Source organism: Schistocerca nitens, chromosome 1, assembly GCF_023898315.1.
Source record: "Schistocerca nitens isolate TAMUIC-IGC-003100 chromosome 1, iqSchNite1.1, whole genome shotgun sequence".
Lineage (NCBI taxonomy): Eukaryota > Metazoa > Arthropoda > Insecta > Orthoptera > Acrididae > Schistocerca > Schistocerca nitens.
The window spans coordinates 264,752,522-264,771,605 of NC_064614.1; the positions used below are offsets into that span (position 1 = coordinate 264,752,522).

General features: G+C 46.3%; 1 protein-coding gene and 1 pseudogene across 1 annotated transcript in view; one reads left to right on the plus strand and one right to left on the minus strand.

Moving 5' to 3' along the window:
* Nucleotides 1–15,006, minus strand: part of LOC126247766 (protein neuralized) — a 90,928-nt gene extending 75,922 nt beyond the window's left edge. The window contains exon 1 of the mRNA XM_049948508.1: nt 14,839–15,006. Coding sequence (XP_049804465.1) covers nt 14,839–14,929 — 91 coding nt within the window. The 5' untranslated portion in view covers nt 14,930–15,006. The remainder of the gene's footprint in view (nt 1–14,838) is intronic.
* Nucleotides 15,007–16,465: 1,459 nt separating this feature from the next.
* LOC126210305 (5S ribosomal RNA) lies at nt 16,466–16,583 on the plus strand (annotated as a pseudogene).
* Nucleotides 16,584–19,084: the final 2,501 nt, after the last annotated feature.

Below are 19,084 nucleotides of genomic sequence, written 5' to 3' on the forward strand. Positions count from 1 at the left end.
CATTTGCAAGGACTGGAAGGCACTCACCGTTCGCTTAGAAAAGAAAAATATTTGCCTCAACCGGGAAGAGAGCTGCATTACTTTAGCGCCACACACCGTCCGAGGGCGCGAAGGGAAGTCTCAGTTTCCAACACATGTACACCACTTCCAAGCACGACGTTGCGTTCGTGTTCGCTATGACGTACGACTACAGTAACACGGCAGTGTCCCGTGTATGCGTAATTCAAGAGCGTCGGCACGGAACTGCGATCGTGGTAGCGACTGCTGCAGGCGTCGTCCATCGAACCGCCGACACGGCTGCATATTTAGCGGGCCCGGCTTCGGACTGATGGCAGTCACACCGGACCAACAGGTAGTGGTTTCCCACGATCGCGGGAGGTGTCCGCGGCGCCTGGCGGTGACCTCTTTGTGCACCGCGCGAGACTCGCCGCTTCCACCGCCGCTTCTCCCACGGGCCGCACGGCGTTGCACCAGCCCTCCGTTTCCGCAAATCTGCCTTGCGAAAACACCGCGATGTCCACCTGTTTCGAGTGGCATTACCATCATCACTGCCTCGACACCAAGTCCACAGCTCAAGGCGAGCATCACGTATTACACACCGCCGACAACAAGCTGCATGTCCGCACTTCGCTCCCTGTTTCTGAAATGACGTCTTATTCCGCTTACGGCTGTGGATGGTTTTAACAGTGCAGTTTCTGCGTTACGCTTTTGTCGGGCACTAATACGAGGGTGGTTTGACACTTTCTCGGAATCACCACGAGAGGTCATCGCTAGCGCAACGAGTTGTTCACGTAATGTTCAGTGACTGTTGCCTGTAAACACGTGCCACTTCAGTGCTCCTGGAAGAGACCTGTGGCGGTGACTTGGCTCTGTTCCCGCGTAGTGATTTGCGAAGATGGGAAAAAAAAATCGACATTCGAGCACTGATTAAGTACTTCGTGAAGAAAGGTATGAAAGCAAAGGACATTCGTGCCGATTTCCAGAATACACCAGCGAACTCTGCTCCTTCATAATCAACGGTTGCCAAGTGGACAAATGAATTTAAATTTGGTCGGGAGAGCGTAGAGGATCCGCGCAGTGGTCGGCCAAGATGTGTCACTACTCCAGAAATCATTGCCGAAGTGCACAAAATGGTCATGGAGAATTGCCGATTGAAAGTGCGTGAAATTGCTCACGCTTGCCAGATGTCATCTAAAAGGGTGTATCACATTTTAACTAAAGAATTAGAAATCAAAAATTATCTGCAAGATGGGTGCCGAGACACTACGCTGGATCAAAAACGCATGCCGTCTCCGTGGCAAAATTACACGAACTAAGGTATGAATTGTTGCCACACCCGCCTTATTCACCTGATATGGATCCGTCAGACTTCCATCTCTACCCAAAACTGAAAATTTTTCTTCATGGACGAAGATTATTTGCAGACGAAGAATTGATAGCCGGAGTTGACAACTATTTTGCAGGCCTGGAGGAAACATTTTCGATATGGGATCAAGGCACTGGAACATCATTGGACCAAGTGCATCAACCTACAAGGCGATTACAATGAATAAAAGTTTCAGTCATGTAATCACTTTTCTCTATTCCGTTCCGAGAACTTTTCAAACCACCCTCGTAATTGGTGTCTTATCACGGCACAGATAAGTAACGACACCCAAAGTTTCACACTTCGCAGCAATGGAGGCAACAGATGTCATTACTGGCTTGCAACTGATTCTTTCCCTCTTTCTATTCCTCATACGCGTTCGCTCACCGTCGCCATTTTTCAATACAATATTCTACGTAAGTTGCAAAATAACGGATGAGTCCAGACCTAAAATGGTGTAGCGATAGCAAAACTGTTGCTAATTTAAAATTTTTGTCTCAATCACGTACTTTTTACTAACGCACGTCCAGTTTCAAAGCTCTGCGCACCACTACAAGATGAAATTCTGGACTACGAATAAGAAGTCAATGTTAAGGGCACTGCCACAAGCATGAAACTGATGATGCATAAGGCATTAAAAACAGTCGTATGATAAAATATTCTTCGGAATGGAGACAATTTTTATGTTATTGATGCCAGGATTTCAGGGCAGGACTCCTGCAACGACAGTAATGAACTATACGTGAATGACTGGGATGAAGGGAAGCGTGATGGGAAAGAGATATGAAGGAAATGACTTCCAGTCGCACAGGGCATTGCGGCAATGCAACGGCGGGAGTTTAAAATTTGTCCCGGGCGGAGTTTCGTAACCGGATGCTCCGCTTCTCGGGAACTGATGCCTTAACCGCATCGGCCATCCGGACACGCTTTCCGTCAGACACAAATTCCAAACTTCCCGCTCGCTGCACTGCAAAGACCCCGCCCATTACCCCATACTCGAGATTCCTGATTTCCGCAAGAGTTCGGACGCTGGTTGGCATCAGCACTGAAACTGTTTCATTAAACAGCTTTCGCGTCCATACCCGAGGTATAGACTGAGTGGTGTCCTCTGTCGCACGTCTTACACAGAAAACATTCTTTATCATTAGTGAACTACTCGCGCGTCTTTATTAGGTAATGTCCTGATTGCACTATAAGGCACCATCTAAGGTAAAGTTATCAACGTGAAGATTTGTTTGGTGGTATGCTGTTGCCATCCTCAAGCCTTCAAACTAACTAGCCTGTGTTATAGGGGGATCATAACAGGTACTCTTAACTACAGTGTAACTATGCATTTTTCGCTTTAATGAACTTTGAAGGGGTGAAAAGCGATAAGTTATGCATAAATACTAACCTAGGACCTATGGATCCGTCGTCTGGCACTTTACTAACGAACCAACCATTGTGAATAACTGTTGGGGAAGAAAGTGCATGAGGTGAACATCGGCTACGAGAGCGCGTCTAGGCAAAGTGAGATTCTAGAAAGAAACTGATTCCGTCCACGTTAGATTCTAAAACTACTTTTCAGTCTTAGGGCCGTATCAGAATCAGCACGAACACGAATTTTGTATTGTTGGAGCTGTTCTGACCCTGAAGATGGCGATAAGGCTCACAGCCGAAACATCACAAGATGTCACGAAAAATGATGAAATGAAGGTCATTCTGTATACGACAGGTGTGCTAACCTATAATTAGCTTTTGCGTTACGTTTCGCAGTCCGCGATTGACAGCGGCGGCTGGCGTGTTGACGCCCCTGGCGAGTGATTAAATGCGACATATCGCATTACTGCCAGCTTGCCGAGGGATACGAAAAGCAGAGAGCGGACAGGCGGTCGCGTGACGACGATGCGGCTGACGGGTGAGAGTTACGAACCGTCCCAGACACGTGCTGCGCAATCGATAGCAGCCGCCCGGAGAAGCCAGACTGCGTGCTGGGTACAGCAGCGCCAAAACTTATCACAGCCTGCTGCTTATCAGCCTCCCGTGTCCACAAACTGTGCCAGGCCATGTGCACCGGTCTTCTCAAACATGCCACCAAGTAACCCCCCCCCTCCCCTCCCACCCCTCGTAGATATAGCGAAGGCCCCAGATCTGCAAAGCACAGTAAACGCGTCAGTACTCTTGAGAAAACAGGAAACATGAGCCTCACATACGTATTCAGTAAGTTCTGTATGCGTATTAAAGTAGCAGAAATACTTTTCACATTTCGTTTTGGAGAGTTTGCTATGCTAAAAGGTAAACAGGTTTAGCTATTAACTGTTGTTCCCTTTCTCCGGTTAATGAACAATTAACGGAAATATTCCATGTCTTAGCATGAAATTTTACTTTTTCTCTTACCACTTGCTGATTACGTCCTGTCGTACGCAAGGTGGTTTAAATGAACGCTGATTGAAATGGAAAACAAAGAACGAAACTTCCTGGCAGATTAAAACTGTGTGCCGGACCGAGACTAACTCGGGACCTTTGCTTGCAGAATTACAGCTGTGAGGAAGGGGCGTGAGTCGTGCTTGGGTAGCTCAGTTGGCAGAGCACTTGCCCGTGTAAGGCAAAGGTCCCGAGTTCGAGTCTCGGTCCGGCACACAGTTTTAATATTCCAGGAAGTTTCATATCAGCGCACACTCCGCTGCAGAGTGAGAATCTCATTCTGGAATGAGAGAACGGTTCTGTTTGAATTCTTGGAAAAATCGATCCACGTGTTGGTGTGAAATGATTGTGACAGACCCTTTGAGTAGCAGTGGTTTCTGCCTCAAACCACCATTTCATTAATTTTATTTTGGAGTACCGCTGCCTTTCACACGAAACCTCAGATGCTATTAAAAGACATCTACTAGTAAACTGAGGTATCACTAAGAATGTAGTGCACTGTAGCAGTCACAGCGTACATAGCAACAGTCTGCGCGAGATTGTGCTACGCGATTGTAAGAGACTACTCTTTCCTGTAGTGGTCATATTGAGATCAATCACAGTGGAAGCAATTTTAGCTACACTTATTGTAACGTAAATTTGGTGTTTTGCCACTGCATTTATGATTGGTTTCGAAATGAAACCGAGGCAGTGTGTACTTTTGATATAAATTTATTAAATTTCAGGCCCGTTTTGATTATTTAGAACTTATTGGTTTTAGGCCTTTTGAGTTAATGCGACTTTCGAGATGTGGGATTGTTTCTAGATATGCGAAATTGCCTTCAAGCATATCACATGAAATGATTGACTGAAAACCGTCCCAGTGGTTCCAAAGTGAAACCACCTTTATAAAACAATTGTTAACTTTTATTAAGTTCTTACTATGGTACTTAAGGTTAATTCTGAGGATTTAATTTTTCATATTGTTGGGAGTGTAAGGTTGAACACGATCAGTAACGTCTTTCCAGTGTTCTCTTACTCCACACTGTTCTTCACCACAACGTTGCAGGATTCATATTGTCAGCTGCCTTACAGACATGAGAATGAAATTTCACATGTTAATGAACACAGGAATATGATTTTAGCGCGCGCGCTTGGGAAGATACTTGGTAGATCAAGAGTTGTAGGAGATTATCGCTCAACTAGTATGTGGTAGAAGTCACCAAGCCATTTTAAACATGGATCTTTAATACAGCATGCGTTCTTACTGTCGATGCTATAAGAGAATGCTCTAGCTCAGATGTAGATGGGAGGGTGTAGTCCATGGCTCACCTCCAGATCTCATGTTTTAGCGAAACCACGACAACCTATCAATAGGAACCCCCGCCCCCTGTAAGGTACAGAGAATGATTCAGCATCCCATACCTATGGTTTGTACGCTACCCGCAACGCCTTCAAAAAACATTCTCTCGCTCACTACTATGTGCGACCTATTAGGCCTACAGAAAAAAATGAACAGGACCTTTTGTAGGGAATTCAGTGCCAATTTTATACTGGGATACGTTTTCCCTAGAGCCTGTAGTTTTCGAATAACTGAAGACACTTTTTAAGGTCAGTTTTGTACATGTTCCTCTAATTATTCGAAAAAGAAGGGCCTCTAGCAACGTAGAGTACTTGTCTTCCCGAACCACTACCGCTTTATGAGCATTAGGGGCAACTCAGTGTTATCTTCAATGTAACGAAAGCCACCTTTCGTCCTATAAGCGAAACCACATTATGTGGCCGGTGAATACTACAAGTTCTCTACCAGCGTCTATACGTGCAGACAAGGTAAGACCTAGCGGCTGTTCAAGTCAAAGACATCACCTGTGCTGTAAGAGTGGGTCTCACACGAATCCAAAATACAGCACGCTTGTCGCACTGCGACACGTTACCACGTGCCAGACGGGGATCGGTCAGCGCTGTACACAGAACTTTAGGGTGAGCCAGCTACAAACGCCGGGAGCGGCTCCTCGGCAGCTACGCATGTGACGTGCATTCCTCCCTCGAGAGATACCGGAGGGAGCGGCGGCCGGGGAGGTCTTCTAATTTTAGCGGCCACGGACCTCTCCCGCGGCGTGGCGTGGCGCGCTCCCATTCAACACAACACGGTACAGTACCGCACACAACAGCATACCGGTTCCCTCCGACTCCGCTCCCAAATTACACACCGCCCCGGTTTTCTCCCCCCTGAGTCCGTATTTTCGTTACCTACAGAAACCTTCCGACGCCGCCTGTGGCATTCCAAGACAAAATACGTGCAAACAAATATGTCTAGTGCCAAGAGAACATTACTCAGACACGACGTCACCTAGTATCTAACACCATCTTCCATGTCTGACACTTCCAGGAAACAGAGCATTGTTCTACAAACTCTTGAAACCTTAGTTCTAGGAATCAGCGCAGAGGCTAAGACGACAGCGTGCTTCCGGGAGTGTGATGGAAGGCTTCCCCCACAGCGAGAAAGACCGCAAACGACGTGAAATGTCTTCTAGGTATTCTGAAACCTGTAACCGGCCCACTTTTAACATGCGGAAGTTACTGAGACAGTCACGAACTCGACAGGAAGATTCTTGCGGATAAAGGCCGCACGTTAAACACGACAGTTTTCGACATAGTAATATTTCATACTATGTCAGTCTAAGAGTATAGCGCATATGGAGGCATTCTCGAAGCTTTTCTTTCTCCATTCGGTCATGCAACATTGAGGACACGTGCCAGCACTACTACACGGAATCCAATACAGTGCGATACGAACTGCGTTGAGTATGAGCGTATACCGAGGAGACATCTGATATGCCGACACGAGCAAAATTACGCCGCAGTTCCCTTATCTGTTTCAGACAAATGGCAACCCCAAGGTATTTAACTGCGATCCTGACGGAGCTGCGTTAGTGTGCCGCCTGCTGTGAATAGACCGCCTATTTATGTTACGCTGACTACGGAAAAATGGTTTCACCGAGGCCTGCAGTAGTAACTACATACCTCCGTTGGCATTAGGACAAACCAATTCCCAAACAGTGCAGCACAGAACCCACACGTACATTATGTCAAGAGCTTGGAAAATATAAGTCTTCAATGAATGTGAAATACGGACAAGGAAATATTTGTAGAAGACAATTTTAAAATCAGAAGGCCTATCTGGGAAGTACAGTAAATAAACGGTGTGCGCGCACACTATGAACGTTTCATTCAGTATAATGAAACTCAGAAATCTTCCCACATTTCTCACTGCTTTTATATTCGTATGCAAAGCGGAATGACACCAAACGATACAGCAAATCTTCACGTAAAATTAAAAATACTGCAAACATTCCTATAAGTAGGGCATTATACCTACTGAAAGGAAGACTCAAAATATATTGTGATGTTGAAATGGTGCTGAATGATGAGTCCAATTTTCAGCGTTAACTGTTTTATTGTAGTCGCTTGGATACTGGTACAACCGGTTTTGTACCATGCAGGTAAATCCTCCGGCGAAGATCGAATTTCCTAAGTTATCTAAATGGCTTAATGTGTGTTCCAAGGTGCAATGAAGAGCACTAGCTGAGGCAACCACCATCGGTAGTCAAAGCCAGCTGTCACTGACAATTTACGTTCTGAGAGCGCCAGACTCATTTGGTGACGCGAAACCACCTAGACTGCTGAACATCTGAATTTTGAGATGACAACGGTGAACACACCGGTGTTCCGCTCTCATTTTGAGAACATGTCCGTGGAATACACCTAACCATTTCTGAGGACATGTGTGTTGCAAACACGGGAGCGGCAGACCGATACTCACCGCTGCCATCTCAAAATTTAAATGTTCAACTTTCTAGACTGTTTCACGCTACCACATGGGCGCCTGACGCTCCCCGAATGTAGAAATTACCGGCGACAACTGGTTTTATCAAGTTTGACTGCCGTTGGGGGTTGTGTCAGTGCTCCATACTGCAGCCTCTGAACACACATTAAGCTACTTAGATAACATGGGACATTTAGACAAATATAACTGCGGGTGTACCTGTATGGTACGAAACCAGTTGTACCAGCTGAGCGACTACAATAAAACAATTAACGCGGCAAACTGGACTCAGTTTCATCAGAATTTCAACATCTCAATATATTTCAATCAGTTTGAGTGTTCCTTTCAGTAATTTCACTAATACCATTATTTATGTTAAAGCTGTATTGATGGAGTCTTGACAAAAGTGAGCGCTGATACAGGGGAAGCACTGGATAACGTCCAGAGGGCCGTAAGCCAGCGGCGTGGGCGCGTTTACAAAGCCGCGGGGGAGCAACACAAATACACAGGTAGGCCGAGCTGAGGCTCAACAGTTCCCTGCTGCCCCGCCTCCCGCCGCGGCCCTCAAACAGAACGTGACGTCACCACAAAACACACATCCTCGATATGACTCATTAAAAGTTTTCTCACTTTCTCCGTAGCAGAAAAACCCTCATAACAATACTCGCCAAAAGAAAATTATGAAACTTATCAGTCCGTCCTTCGAACATAAAGTGCCACGTTTCCTTACTGCTTCGCACACATTGGCCATGGAAAGAAGAATGTTCGTTGAAGCACCTTGAGTAAAAAGATACCTGTCGAAGTTGCACCTCATTTTTACGAGTAATGTACTCAGTTCTTTACAAACTGAAGAAAAGTTCGTAAACAAACCTGCAAGGGCCCCGAAGTACAAGACCTAATTAATTTTGCTGAAGTGACTATTAGCAGAATGACTTAACCCTTATGATAGCTTAAGCCTGCTGAGGTATAAAATTGTAAATTTTAGAGATGGGAAACTAACCTGTTTTCGGGCTCTGATAGCAACGCGCAGTTTCACATCTTCACGGCACATGTCAAATCAAAAGGAAAAACACTGTCACTGTACAACTGGTTTCGCTTAGAATAACGAGATGTACCTAAAACTTTCGGCGCGAGCTCTTTATCACGACGGTCGTTTCTCGCTGTGTAGGTGGGAGTCATACTTTTCCAATTCGGGTGAGAATGTAGGTGACGGAAATTGTGAAACTATCACGTTGCAGCGAAATACACCTGTATTTAATGACTGCCATCATAACATCTGTTTCGCCACAATGCAAAACTGCCCTTTCAACTTTTTCGATATCGCCCGTCAGTACTATCTGCTAAGGAACACCCACAGTGCATGAATACTTTAAAAAGAGGACAAACGTAGTTAAAACGTTAGCGTCTAGAATATTTTCTAGATCTACAGACATACGCCACAAACCATTGTACGGTGTGTGTTGGGGAAACCCTGCACCATTACTAGTCATTCCCTTCTCTTCCGTTCTCACAGGAAGGGAAACTACTGTATGCCTCCGTATGAGCCGGACTTTCTCGTATCTTCGTGGTTCTTACGCGAAATGTATGTAGGCGACAGTACAACCGTTCTGCTGTCAGCTTCAAATGCCGGTTCTCGAAATTTTCTCAACAGTGTTCCTCGAAAAAAGCGTTGCCCTCCCTCCAGAGTTTCCAATTGGAGATCCCAAAGTATCTTCGTAATACCTGCGAGTTGTTCAAACAAATCTCGCAGCCCGCCTCTGAATGCTTCGATGTCTTCCTTTAATCGGACCTCGTACGGATCCTGAACACACTAGTAGTACTCAAGAATAAGTCGCACTATCTTCCTACACACGGTCTCCTTTACAGGCGAACGACATGTTCCTAACACACCCAATAAACCGATATTTAAATGACGTCACTGAGGTGACAGGACACTACAACTGCTTTATTGGAATATTACAGATTTGTTTTTCCTACTCATCCGCCTTAACTTACGTTTTTCTATATTTAGATGAAGCTGACGTTCATCACACCAAAGAGAAATATAGTCTAAGTCATTCGGTATCCTCCTACAGTCACCCGACTTCGATACCTTCCCGTATACCGAAGCATCTGCAAGCAGGCTACCAGTTAACGGAATACACTGCAAAGCTGTGTGCAGCAAGCAAGGAGAGTGAAAGTAGTTAACCCTTTCACGAGGAAAGCGTGTAGGTGATAGCAGGCCTAAATCTTTACTGACAGCTTATTTGTGCTCATAGCCCTCGCCAAACATTACTATGGCACATACTTTGGACCATTATCCTTTCAGAAGATGTCCCATATTCGGACGATCATCTCATTACGGCGCATGAGTGCATTGTCTCAGAGCAGAAACAATGTGGGAAAAGCAAACAATGGTTACGGACAAAGGAGTAGCACTGGGAGGGAAAGAGCTAAGGTTAGTCTGAACAGGACAACCACACCGACGAACGTAATCTGCCAGACGAACTCTCACCTGGTCATACGGCAGGTACTACAAGGCCACTACACACGGACCAGTCTGTCGGCCGACCGACCAATTTCCTGGCAGCCTACACATGTCCCGACTGACTGCACTGAGTGATTACAGCGCCGCCTTGTGATTTCTTCATCTTAAGTTCATTGTGTTTATGTTCTACAACATCTCACTTTCTTTTTTACACAAACAGAAACGGTGTTTTGCCTTGGCTGTTTTAGAGATAGGACCAATGAAACACCGATAGTAAGCTGTACACAAAAGTGGCTAAATCAAGGAAAGATATTCACCCACGTTCTGTTACGCAGTTGCGATCAGGAGATTTTCGTAGTCATGCATGAATGGATGAATCCTGCATTTCGGAGCTGCTGGTCATCAGACCATTCTTAATAAAGAGAGCCAGAGAGGCTGCAAGCCACTGGCATAAGTTATGAGGACCTGAAATTGTATCCCCACTATTAACAAATGATTTATCAACCCTGCGAAGACATTTGTAGTTGATTGAGAAAATAGATCAGAACACAAAAGACGTTCGTGTAAAAACGATATTTATGTAGAATAAAAGATGACATGTATTTCAAATTCGAGATAGACTCATGGTGGTGGCGCAATCGCCTAATAAAGAGAAGAGATACATAAATGAAGCATTTAGCAGCTGCTAGACCTGTAAACAATCCCACACTTTTCTCTTAATATCAGAAGGCCTGGATATAGATTGGATTTTAGGTTTATGACAATAGAGCAAGTATCGTGTATTTCACGAATTAACGTCCGTAGATTGTCTATGTACCTGCTTTTAGATTTCATATCCAACGAGTATCGGAAATAAAACCCAAAAACAGAAATACAGAAGGTCGAGAGTATGTGCCACGCGAAACCATTATGGATTTGTTAAAGAATGAAGAAAGTGCGTCATGTCTTGCATCTGTATTGCTGCACTCCTCGCCAGCGTTTCCCACAGACATGTGCGGTCTTTAAATTTCTCCAGAAACTGTCGAAGTTTCGCCCGCCTCGCATCCTGTCATGCACATTAGAACAGCATTTCATACCGCACGCAGTGACAAAAGACGAACGTTGTCGGGAGGTCGGCACTACAGCGCTACACACGGCACAGTTTGTTGGGTGGAGTTGGAGTCGGTTGTCGGGTGGTCCCACAAGGAATGTGGGTCGGTCGGAACGCCTACACACGTCAAATTTCTCGGTCGGTGCGTGTGTAGGGCACTTGAGAAGCACAAGATTCGAACCTGGGGCTATACTGGCTATCGCCGGGCCGCTGGTAGTGGAAGTGACGACTGGAAGTGAACGAGACTGCTAGCGGCCGTGGATCGGAGCTAGCCCGCCGCGGCGTGTGAACGGCACGCTCTGGCGGCGGTGCGCGGCCGCTGACGGTCTGGCCGAGCAGCCGCAGCCGCGACACGCTCCAGAGGGCCCGCCGTCCGGATGTTCTCTGCCAGCGGAACCGCGGCCGTGTCGAAACTGCTGACAGCCTACACCGAGCGGGTAGGCACCACATTCCGATCAAGTTAAATTAACAGGGGCCTCAAATATTAACCACACTCCAGATTAACTCCAATACCCATCCATAAGCACATACCGTACGAAATCACGGAAACTGTCTCACGGTACCGTCTAGTAGAGTGCGAGCCTGGAGATCGTAAGATTGCCGGATCTAATCCCGATCGGCCACTGGAGTTTTTTTTAGCCTGCCTTGACGCTAGTTCAGCTCAGCGATATATGCCGGGAACGACATGTGGCTCCACGTTAAACTGTAGGTCCCCTTTCCCCGGTAGGAATCTTACTGTAGGATAACGGCGCGCAAGTCACTTAAGTGGCGTCCAATTCCAAGAACTTACTCTTGAGTAACTATCAGCAAATCGTGTCTTACGAATGTACTTTTCCTTACAAGAACTAAATGTTAGCCTCACCAGTAAATCCACACGATTACTTTGCAATTCACACACTAAAGTTTGGCAGAGGTTCTTCGAACCATCTTCAGACTATTTTTCTACCGTTGCACACCAACAGACCGTGGGAAAAATGAACATTTTAATCGTTCTGTACGAGCTCTGATTTCTCCTATTGATCATTTCTCCTTATGCAGGCTGGCAACAAACTATTTTTGAGAAGAAATGGTCGTATGGGATTGATGGCTGGGAGTCCCCACCTGAGGAAGCTCGGTCGCCGAAGTCCTTTCAGTAGCCGCTGGATTGTGCGCATTGCGTGTCGATAATGCATTAATGACGGCAAGACAACACCCAGTCCCCGACCACATAAGATCTCAGACTCAGACGCGACCGGGAATCTAACCTGGGCCTGATGAATGGGAGGCAGACACACTGACCACTCAGCTGAGGTGGCAGATATTCAGAGGAGAAAGTCTGTAATCAAAATTTCGTGGAAAGATGTCAACGAAATATGCCTTTGAATTATTGCAATTTCAACTCTCTAATCATAACCGTGACACCTATTTAGCGGTAACAAAACGAGATGCCTACTTCGGCAGCACAAACCACAATCATCAGATACGGCCTGGAGGCTGACAGTACAACAATGGATATGACAGACGGATATCGCAGCCGGCAGTAATAGCGTCGCCCTAGAGACGTCTCTTACTTTCCCGGTGCGTCTGAATTTGTCAAGACTGAAAAATGTCATTTTGGTGCAAGTGAATTTGCCTCAGAACAAAACTGAAGACGTCTCCATACCACCGCCGTCCCATGGCTGCTAGAGCTTACCACACATTTTGAAAGATACCAGTGTATTACATTTGACTAGAGAGGAATATTCGTACAAAACTAATTAAATAAGAGCGACTCACCCACCCCCATGCCTGAATCGAACATTAGAGAAACAGCACAGAACGAAACGGCAGGGCTGTGAACAGGGGTAGTTAGCGAGCAATGTCTAAAGAACTAATACGGCGTTCAGAAGACAAACCGCCTAGTTCATTGTAGTCTTAGAATTTTCACCTTGCTGAACAGCACATAAATGAAAAAATTTCCACTAGGCACCAGATATTGCCGTCGAGCACTTTAATTACGCCTGCGAAATTACCCGCAAATGTGCTAAACGCCAGCCGCAACTTTATTCATATTTCGACCACTACTGTTTGAAACTGTAGTACAAAGTTAAGCACTTAGACAACCAGCCTTGCTAATAGCTTTGTTTCCCTGAACTTTTACATCTAGACTGATTCGCGCTATTCTGTTTTCTTTCAAGACAGCTCAAACGCGGTCGCTGTTCTTTACGAATAATCACTTCTTTACTATTAACCCAACAACAAACTCACTTGTTTGTAAAAAAAGTTTAGTTTGCGTAGGACAGACAGCTGACAATCTGCCAAAAATAAAAATCACCACCATTAGCACTGGTCCCACTGAGTGGACAGCGCGTCTCACTGCTATACAGAGGGCCCATGTTCGATTCCCGGCCGGGTCGGAGACCTTCCTCCGCTAGGGTATCGTCGTCGTCGTCAATAATATCATCCAAATTTTCCAAAGTAGTATCATTTGAAAAGACATTAAACTCTGCGGCCCAACTCTCTCAGGTGGGGACTCCGGCCATCTATGTCATACGATTATTTCATTTCATAGAATTGTCGAAATAGCACAGTATTGGGATTGCTGCATGCTTCTCACCATTTCCGCGTCCTTGCTTCGCTTTTCAGGTTAGACCAAAATAAGATCGTCAGCACAAAAGTAGCACTTGTTCTCCAGCCGCCACACAGCATCCTAGGACACTAATCTCAGAGTGCTTGACGAGGGGAAGATGCTTCATCACGGTATATCAACTCAGCGACATGAAAGAAAACTGAGCGCTCTCCATCACTACATACAGGCGATACTTAATACCAGCGAACATACTGGCAACATTGAAAGACGTGATTAAGGAGGCCGGAACACAGCTGCTTCCTCGCTGTCGTCCGGGTACGGCTCAACACTGGCTTGATAAATGCTTGCATGCGTCAGCAGCCCGGCTAAAGGTTCCGGCCGCTTATCCAATATTGAGCGCTGCTACGGATTCCCAACGAAATTTAAGAATGTGACTCACGCAACCACTCTGTGCCAACGGAACGACCACTCTGGCACACGTAAGCCTCGCAGGAAGAGCAAACTTTATGGATCCGCTGATGCCACCGTGATACGGAGATCGACCAGGACACAACCTCTAAGGTTAACATCTCTATACAGCATTAGAAAGAAACGACACTGCACAGGAACACGTTATCACATGGAAAAACTTTCTACAATGTTTCGTAGAACAGGCAAGGGCGAAGAACAAGTATTATGGTGAACACTAACATGCGAACAGTCCATTCCAGTTTTCATGCTAACGGCACGCACATTCAAGGTTCTGCAAAAGATTTTAGAATCTTAGGTACGGCCTACAGAGTAAGCAGTAACGATGCCTATGTACGATGAGAGAGCACGCACCAGATAAACGACGAAAGTCGATCACTTTCGTCCGTGGTGACGATATGTACGAAGTTTCCTACTAGCGATTCTCGCGTGAAGGACGAGTAGGAAACGCCGTAGAATTCCTTCCAGCCAAAACTATCAACCGCCTGCTAATCAGAGAAGCTTTTTTTTTTTTTAAAAAAAAAGTGAGAACTACCAACTGGAAACGGGCAAATCGAATGATAGGTGAGAAAATATCACAGACAGTCAAAACATGGAAAGTTTTTGTTTTGAAAATCCAGAGATACAATACAGCGACTTAGAATTAGTTTATCACAGGTTACAAAATAAGCGCTGCTGCAGTGGTACGAACCTAGTCCCATTCGCTTCTTGAATTTCTTGAGCACCTTCATCCTGCCTCTGATGGGCGACAGTACTGTGTCGGCGTGACCCGACACCCCCATTAAACAAAACGCCGGGGCTGAGCTGAGTCGGGTCCGGTGTGTCTAGCGCGCAAGACCGACAACAACCTCACTCGAACAGAACACGGCACTTACTGGCGGAGCGAGCGCAGCCCCGACCACAGCGCAGGCGGGGCGCGGTGGTGGGGGAAGCGGCGGGCGGCGTGGAGGGGAGCCCGGCGCACGCGCCGTGGCCCCGCCCCCAGCAGATGTTCGGCGGCGCGCGTGCCGGCTATCGCTCCTGAAGAAACACCTTTGGCTGCACCCGCTTCCGGTGTCCGCGACCGCTGTCATCTGCCCCCGGCGCGCCGCACGATTGGCTGTTTATCAGCGGCTGCCCGCGCTTCCTGTCGGCCTACGGGGACCAGTTTCGTTCCTGTTCCGCAGCCTCACTCGCGCCGTGGCCCGTGAGGCAAGGCTTGCTAGCTTTCCGAGTTTGTGTGCGGTTGACACACACAAGCCTCAAAACACACGGGAACTATCTTACGAAGCAGTATTATTCGACAGTGTGAACCGCAGAGCCCGTTATCACGTGACTACAAGCATTTACTTTTGAATACATTATGGAAGAGGCAGTGATCAATGTCTTACAAATATTTACTATTAAAAACAGTCTTGATCACGATTTATTTATCAAGGCGACCGGTTTCGATCACTACTGTGGTACTGTGGTCGTCTTCAGACCATTGAGTAGCAACCTCTTTCTGTTGGAGAATCACTACTTCATTACTCTTTCTTTCTTTTTTATTTATTTATTTATTTTTTTTCCAACGAACTTGTTGCGAAAGTGGAATGGCGAAGACTGTCACGTCAGACGATGGTTGGTTGGTTGGTTGGTTTTGGGGAAGGAGACCAGACAGCGTGGTCATCGGTCTCATCGGATTAGGGAAGGATGGGAAAGGAAGTCGGCCGTGCCCTTTCAGAGGAACCATCCCGGCATTTGCCTGGAGTGATTTAGGGAAATCACGGAAAACCCAAATCAGGATGGCCGGACGCGGGATTGAACCGTCGTCCTCCCGTCAGACGATGTATTATTGAGCAACAACATGTCTTTATTGAAACGATTTTCAATGAGTAAGCTGCAATAATCTTTAGCTGACATGTATATTACATGCTGCACAAATACGGTACGAATGCAGTGAACAAGTGATTCACCAACAGAAAGAGGTTCCTACTCAACGGTCGGAAGATGACCACAGTAGTGCTCGAAACCGGTCACCTTGATAAACAAATAGTGATCAAGACTGTTTTTAATAGTAAATAGAAGCATTTACTTTTATTTGTTGCTGTTTTTACATAGAAGCGACTTGTACTACAATGCATCAATCTTACCATTACACGTCTCTGCTGGGTCCATACGTATCGCAGGGATGTTCTTTGGGTGAGAGAACAAAGCGAGCTTTTGTCGATGCAGAAAACGCGCGTAGGCAGTTAGTCTCAGGGATCGCCTGATGCACTGAACAAGTGAGTCGCGGCCCGGAAACAACGGCTAGAATACGTTAGCGAAGCATTTATTTCATTATTAGTATTTTGCAACATGGCAACGGCCTTGCCGCAGTGGATACACCGGTTCCCGTCAGATAACCGAAGTTAAGCGCTGTCGGGCGTGGCCGGCACTTGGATGGGTGACCATCCGGGCCGCCATGCGCTGTTGCCATTTTTCGGGGTGCACTCGGCCTCGTGATGCCAACTGAGGGGCTACTCGACCGAATAGTAGCGGCTCCGGTCAAAGAAAACCATCATAACGACCGGGAGTGCGGTGTGCTGACCACATGCTCCTCCTATCCGCACCCTCATCTGAGGATGACACGGCGGTCGGATGGTACCGATGGGCCACTTGTGGCCTGAAGACTGAGTGCTTTTTTTTCTGCAACATGGAATAGCATTTTTTTTTTCTATACGACTCAAGCAAAAATATGAATAGTATGCGTGTGCGAATGGACTTTTAAAGCAGTGCTTCCACAGGCGTGAATTACTTACACGTTTGTACCCCCACCACTACTCTTACAGCCGCGCGGGATTAGCCGAGAGGTCTCGGGCGCTGCAGTCATGGACTGTGCGGCTGGTCCCGACGGAGGTTCGAGTCTTCCCTCGGGCATGGGTGTGTGTGTTTGTCCTTAGGATAATTTAGGTTAAGTAGTGTGTAAGCTTAGGGACTGATGACCTTAGCAGTTAAGTCCCATAAGATTTCACACACATTCGAAAACATACTACTCTTATATGCAGGTTGGCATTTCCACACGCTTAAGTTGGAAAAGTGTTGCCGGCCGTTGTGGCCGAGCGGTTCTAGGTGCTTCAGTCTGGAACCGCGTGACCGCTACGGTCGCAGGTTCGAATCCTGCCTCGGGCATGGAAGTGTGTGATGTCCTTAGGTTAGTTAGGTTTAAGTAGTTCTAAGTCTAGGCGACTGATGACCTCAGATGTTAAGTCCCATAGTGCTCAGAAAAGTGTTTATGCTACTTTCAAGATGGCCGGCCGAAGTGGCCGTGCGGTTAAAGGCGCTGCAGTCTGGAACCGCAAGACCGCTACGGTCGCAGGTTCGAATCCTGCCTTGGGCATGGATGTTTGTGATGTCCTTAGGTTAGTTAGGTTTAACTAGTTCTAAGTTCTAGGGGACTAATGACCTCAGCAGTTGAGTCCCATAGTGCTCAGAGCCATTTGAACCAACTTTCAAGATGACGTCAAGTTATTCGTACGGCAGTTAATATAATTGCGCAGCTTCTCGCGGAATAGCTCATACTGACATTGACAAAGAAACAACGGACTCAGAAATGTTGGATATGGAAATGGTTGTCTTGTACGAATCGTTCGGGGACATCCAGTACACTAATAAATGAGCTGTCTGTTGAGGACGAAAGTCGTTTTCCAATTAATAAAATCAACTTTGAATTCCTTTCGAGCCACATTTATTTATTTATTTATTTATTTATTAAGCCTGTGGCATTACATATGAACAGCGACTAGCAATTGTGGATTACAAAATTTTTCAAAAATATATTAATTTTATAATTTACAAAATAAGTCTATAAATTAATATCTAATTTGTCGATCCATTCAAGGGTTGCCTCTGTCACTACAAAGAAATCATCCAAGTTCCCATGGTAGGCTCTTGTGCTACAGCTTGTTACAATGTGATGAATCGTCTGGTGTTCATTTCCACAGTCACACTGAGAAGATGAAGCCCTTCCCTAACGGTAGAGGTTTTCAGCGCAGATCCCGTGGCCTGTAAGGTTCCAGGCATGCAGTGTTAGTTCCATACCGGCTAGCCTTGTGTCAGGTCTTTGGAGGGTGTGATGTTCCTCATGGGCAATAGTGTTCCACATTTTTGTCCACTTTTTGTTGATACTGAAAGTAGCTGCCTGTAGCGATTCTGCCAGTAGGACAGATAGCTGCCTGGATTTTAATCGGTCCATTCGGAGTGCAGGAACGTCAGACTGCATTGGAAGCTCGGGGATTGTAAGTAATTTTTGGTATTCCTTGAGGAGGGCGTTTTGTGTTCGGTGGTCTGGTGACGCACTGTTGCTTAGAGGTGGTAACCAGTATAGAGGAGACGATTTGATGCAGCCTGTTATTGTCGTCATTGCTGCATTTGGCACTACATGTGTGCTATTGACACAGTATTCAGCAACAGAAAAGACCAGCCCTAAGGCAGCGTATCGCAGTGTCGTAGCTCCTACGCCCCATGAGGTATCACTCAGCTTCTGTATGATGTTATTGCGTGTTGTCTATACATAAGTCTAACGTATATGAGTTGCCACGCCAGTTCACATTAAATTACAAGTAACATTGGGATATATGGAGACGTTTTATCATCACTGCAATACACGAATCACATTCCGTAAAGCGCCACTGCTAAATTTTTTTTGTTGCGTAGAAGGAAGCTATCTACAACACATTGAAGATACATAGGAAAGTAAAGGTTATGTTTCAAGAGTTAGTCATAGTTCGCCGGCCGCTGTGACCGAGCGGTTCTAGGCGCTTCAATCTGGAACGGCGCGACCGCTACCGTCGCAGGTTCAAATCACGCCTCGGGCATGGATGTGTGTGATGTCCTTAGGTTAGTTAGGTTTAAGTAGTTCTAAGGCCTAGGGGACTGATGACCTCAGATGGTAAGTCCCATGGTGCTCAGAGCCATTTGAACCATTTTAGTCCAGGTTC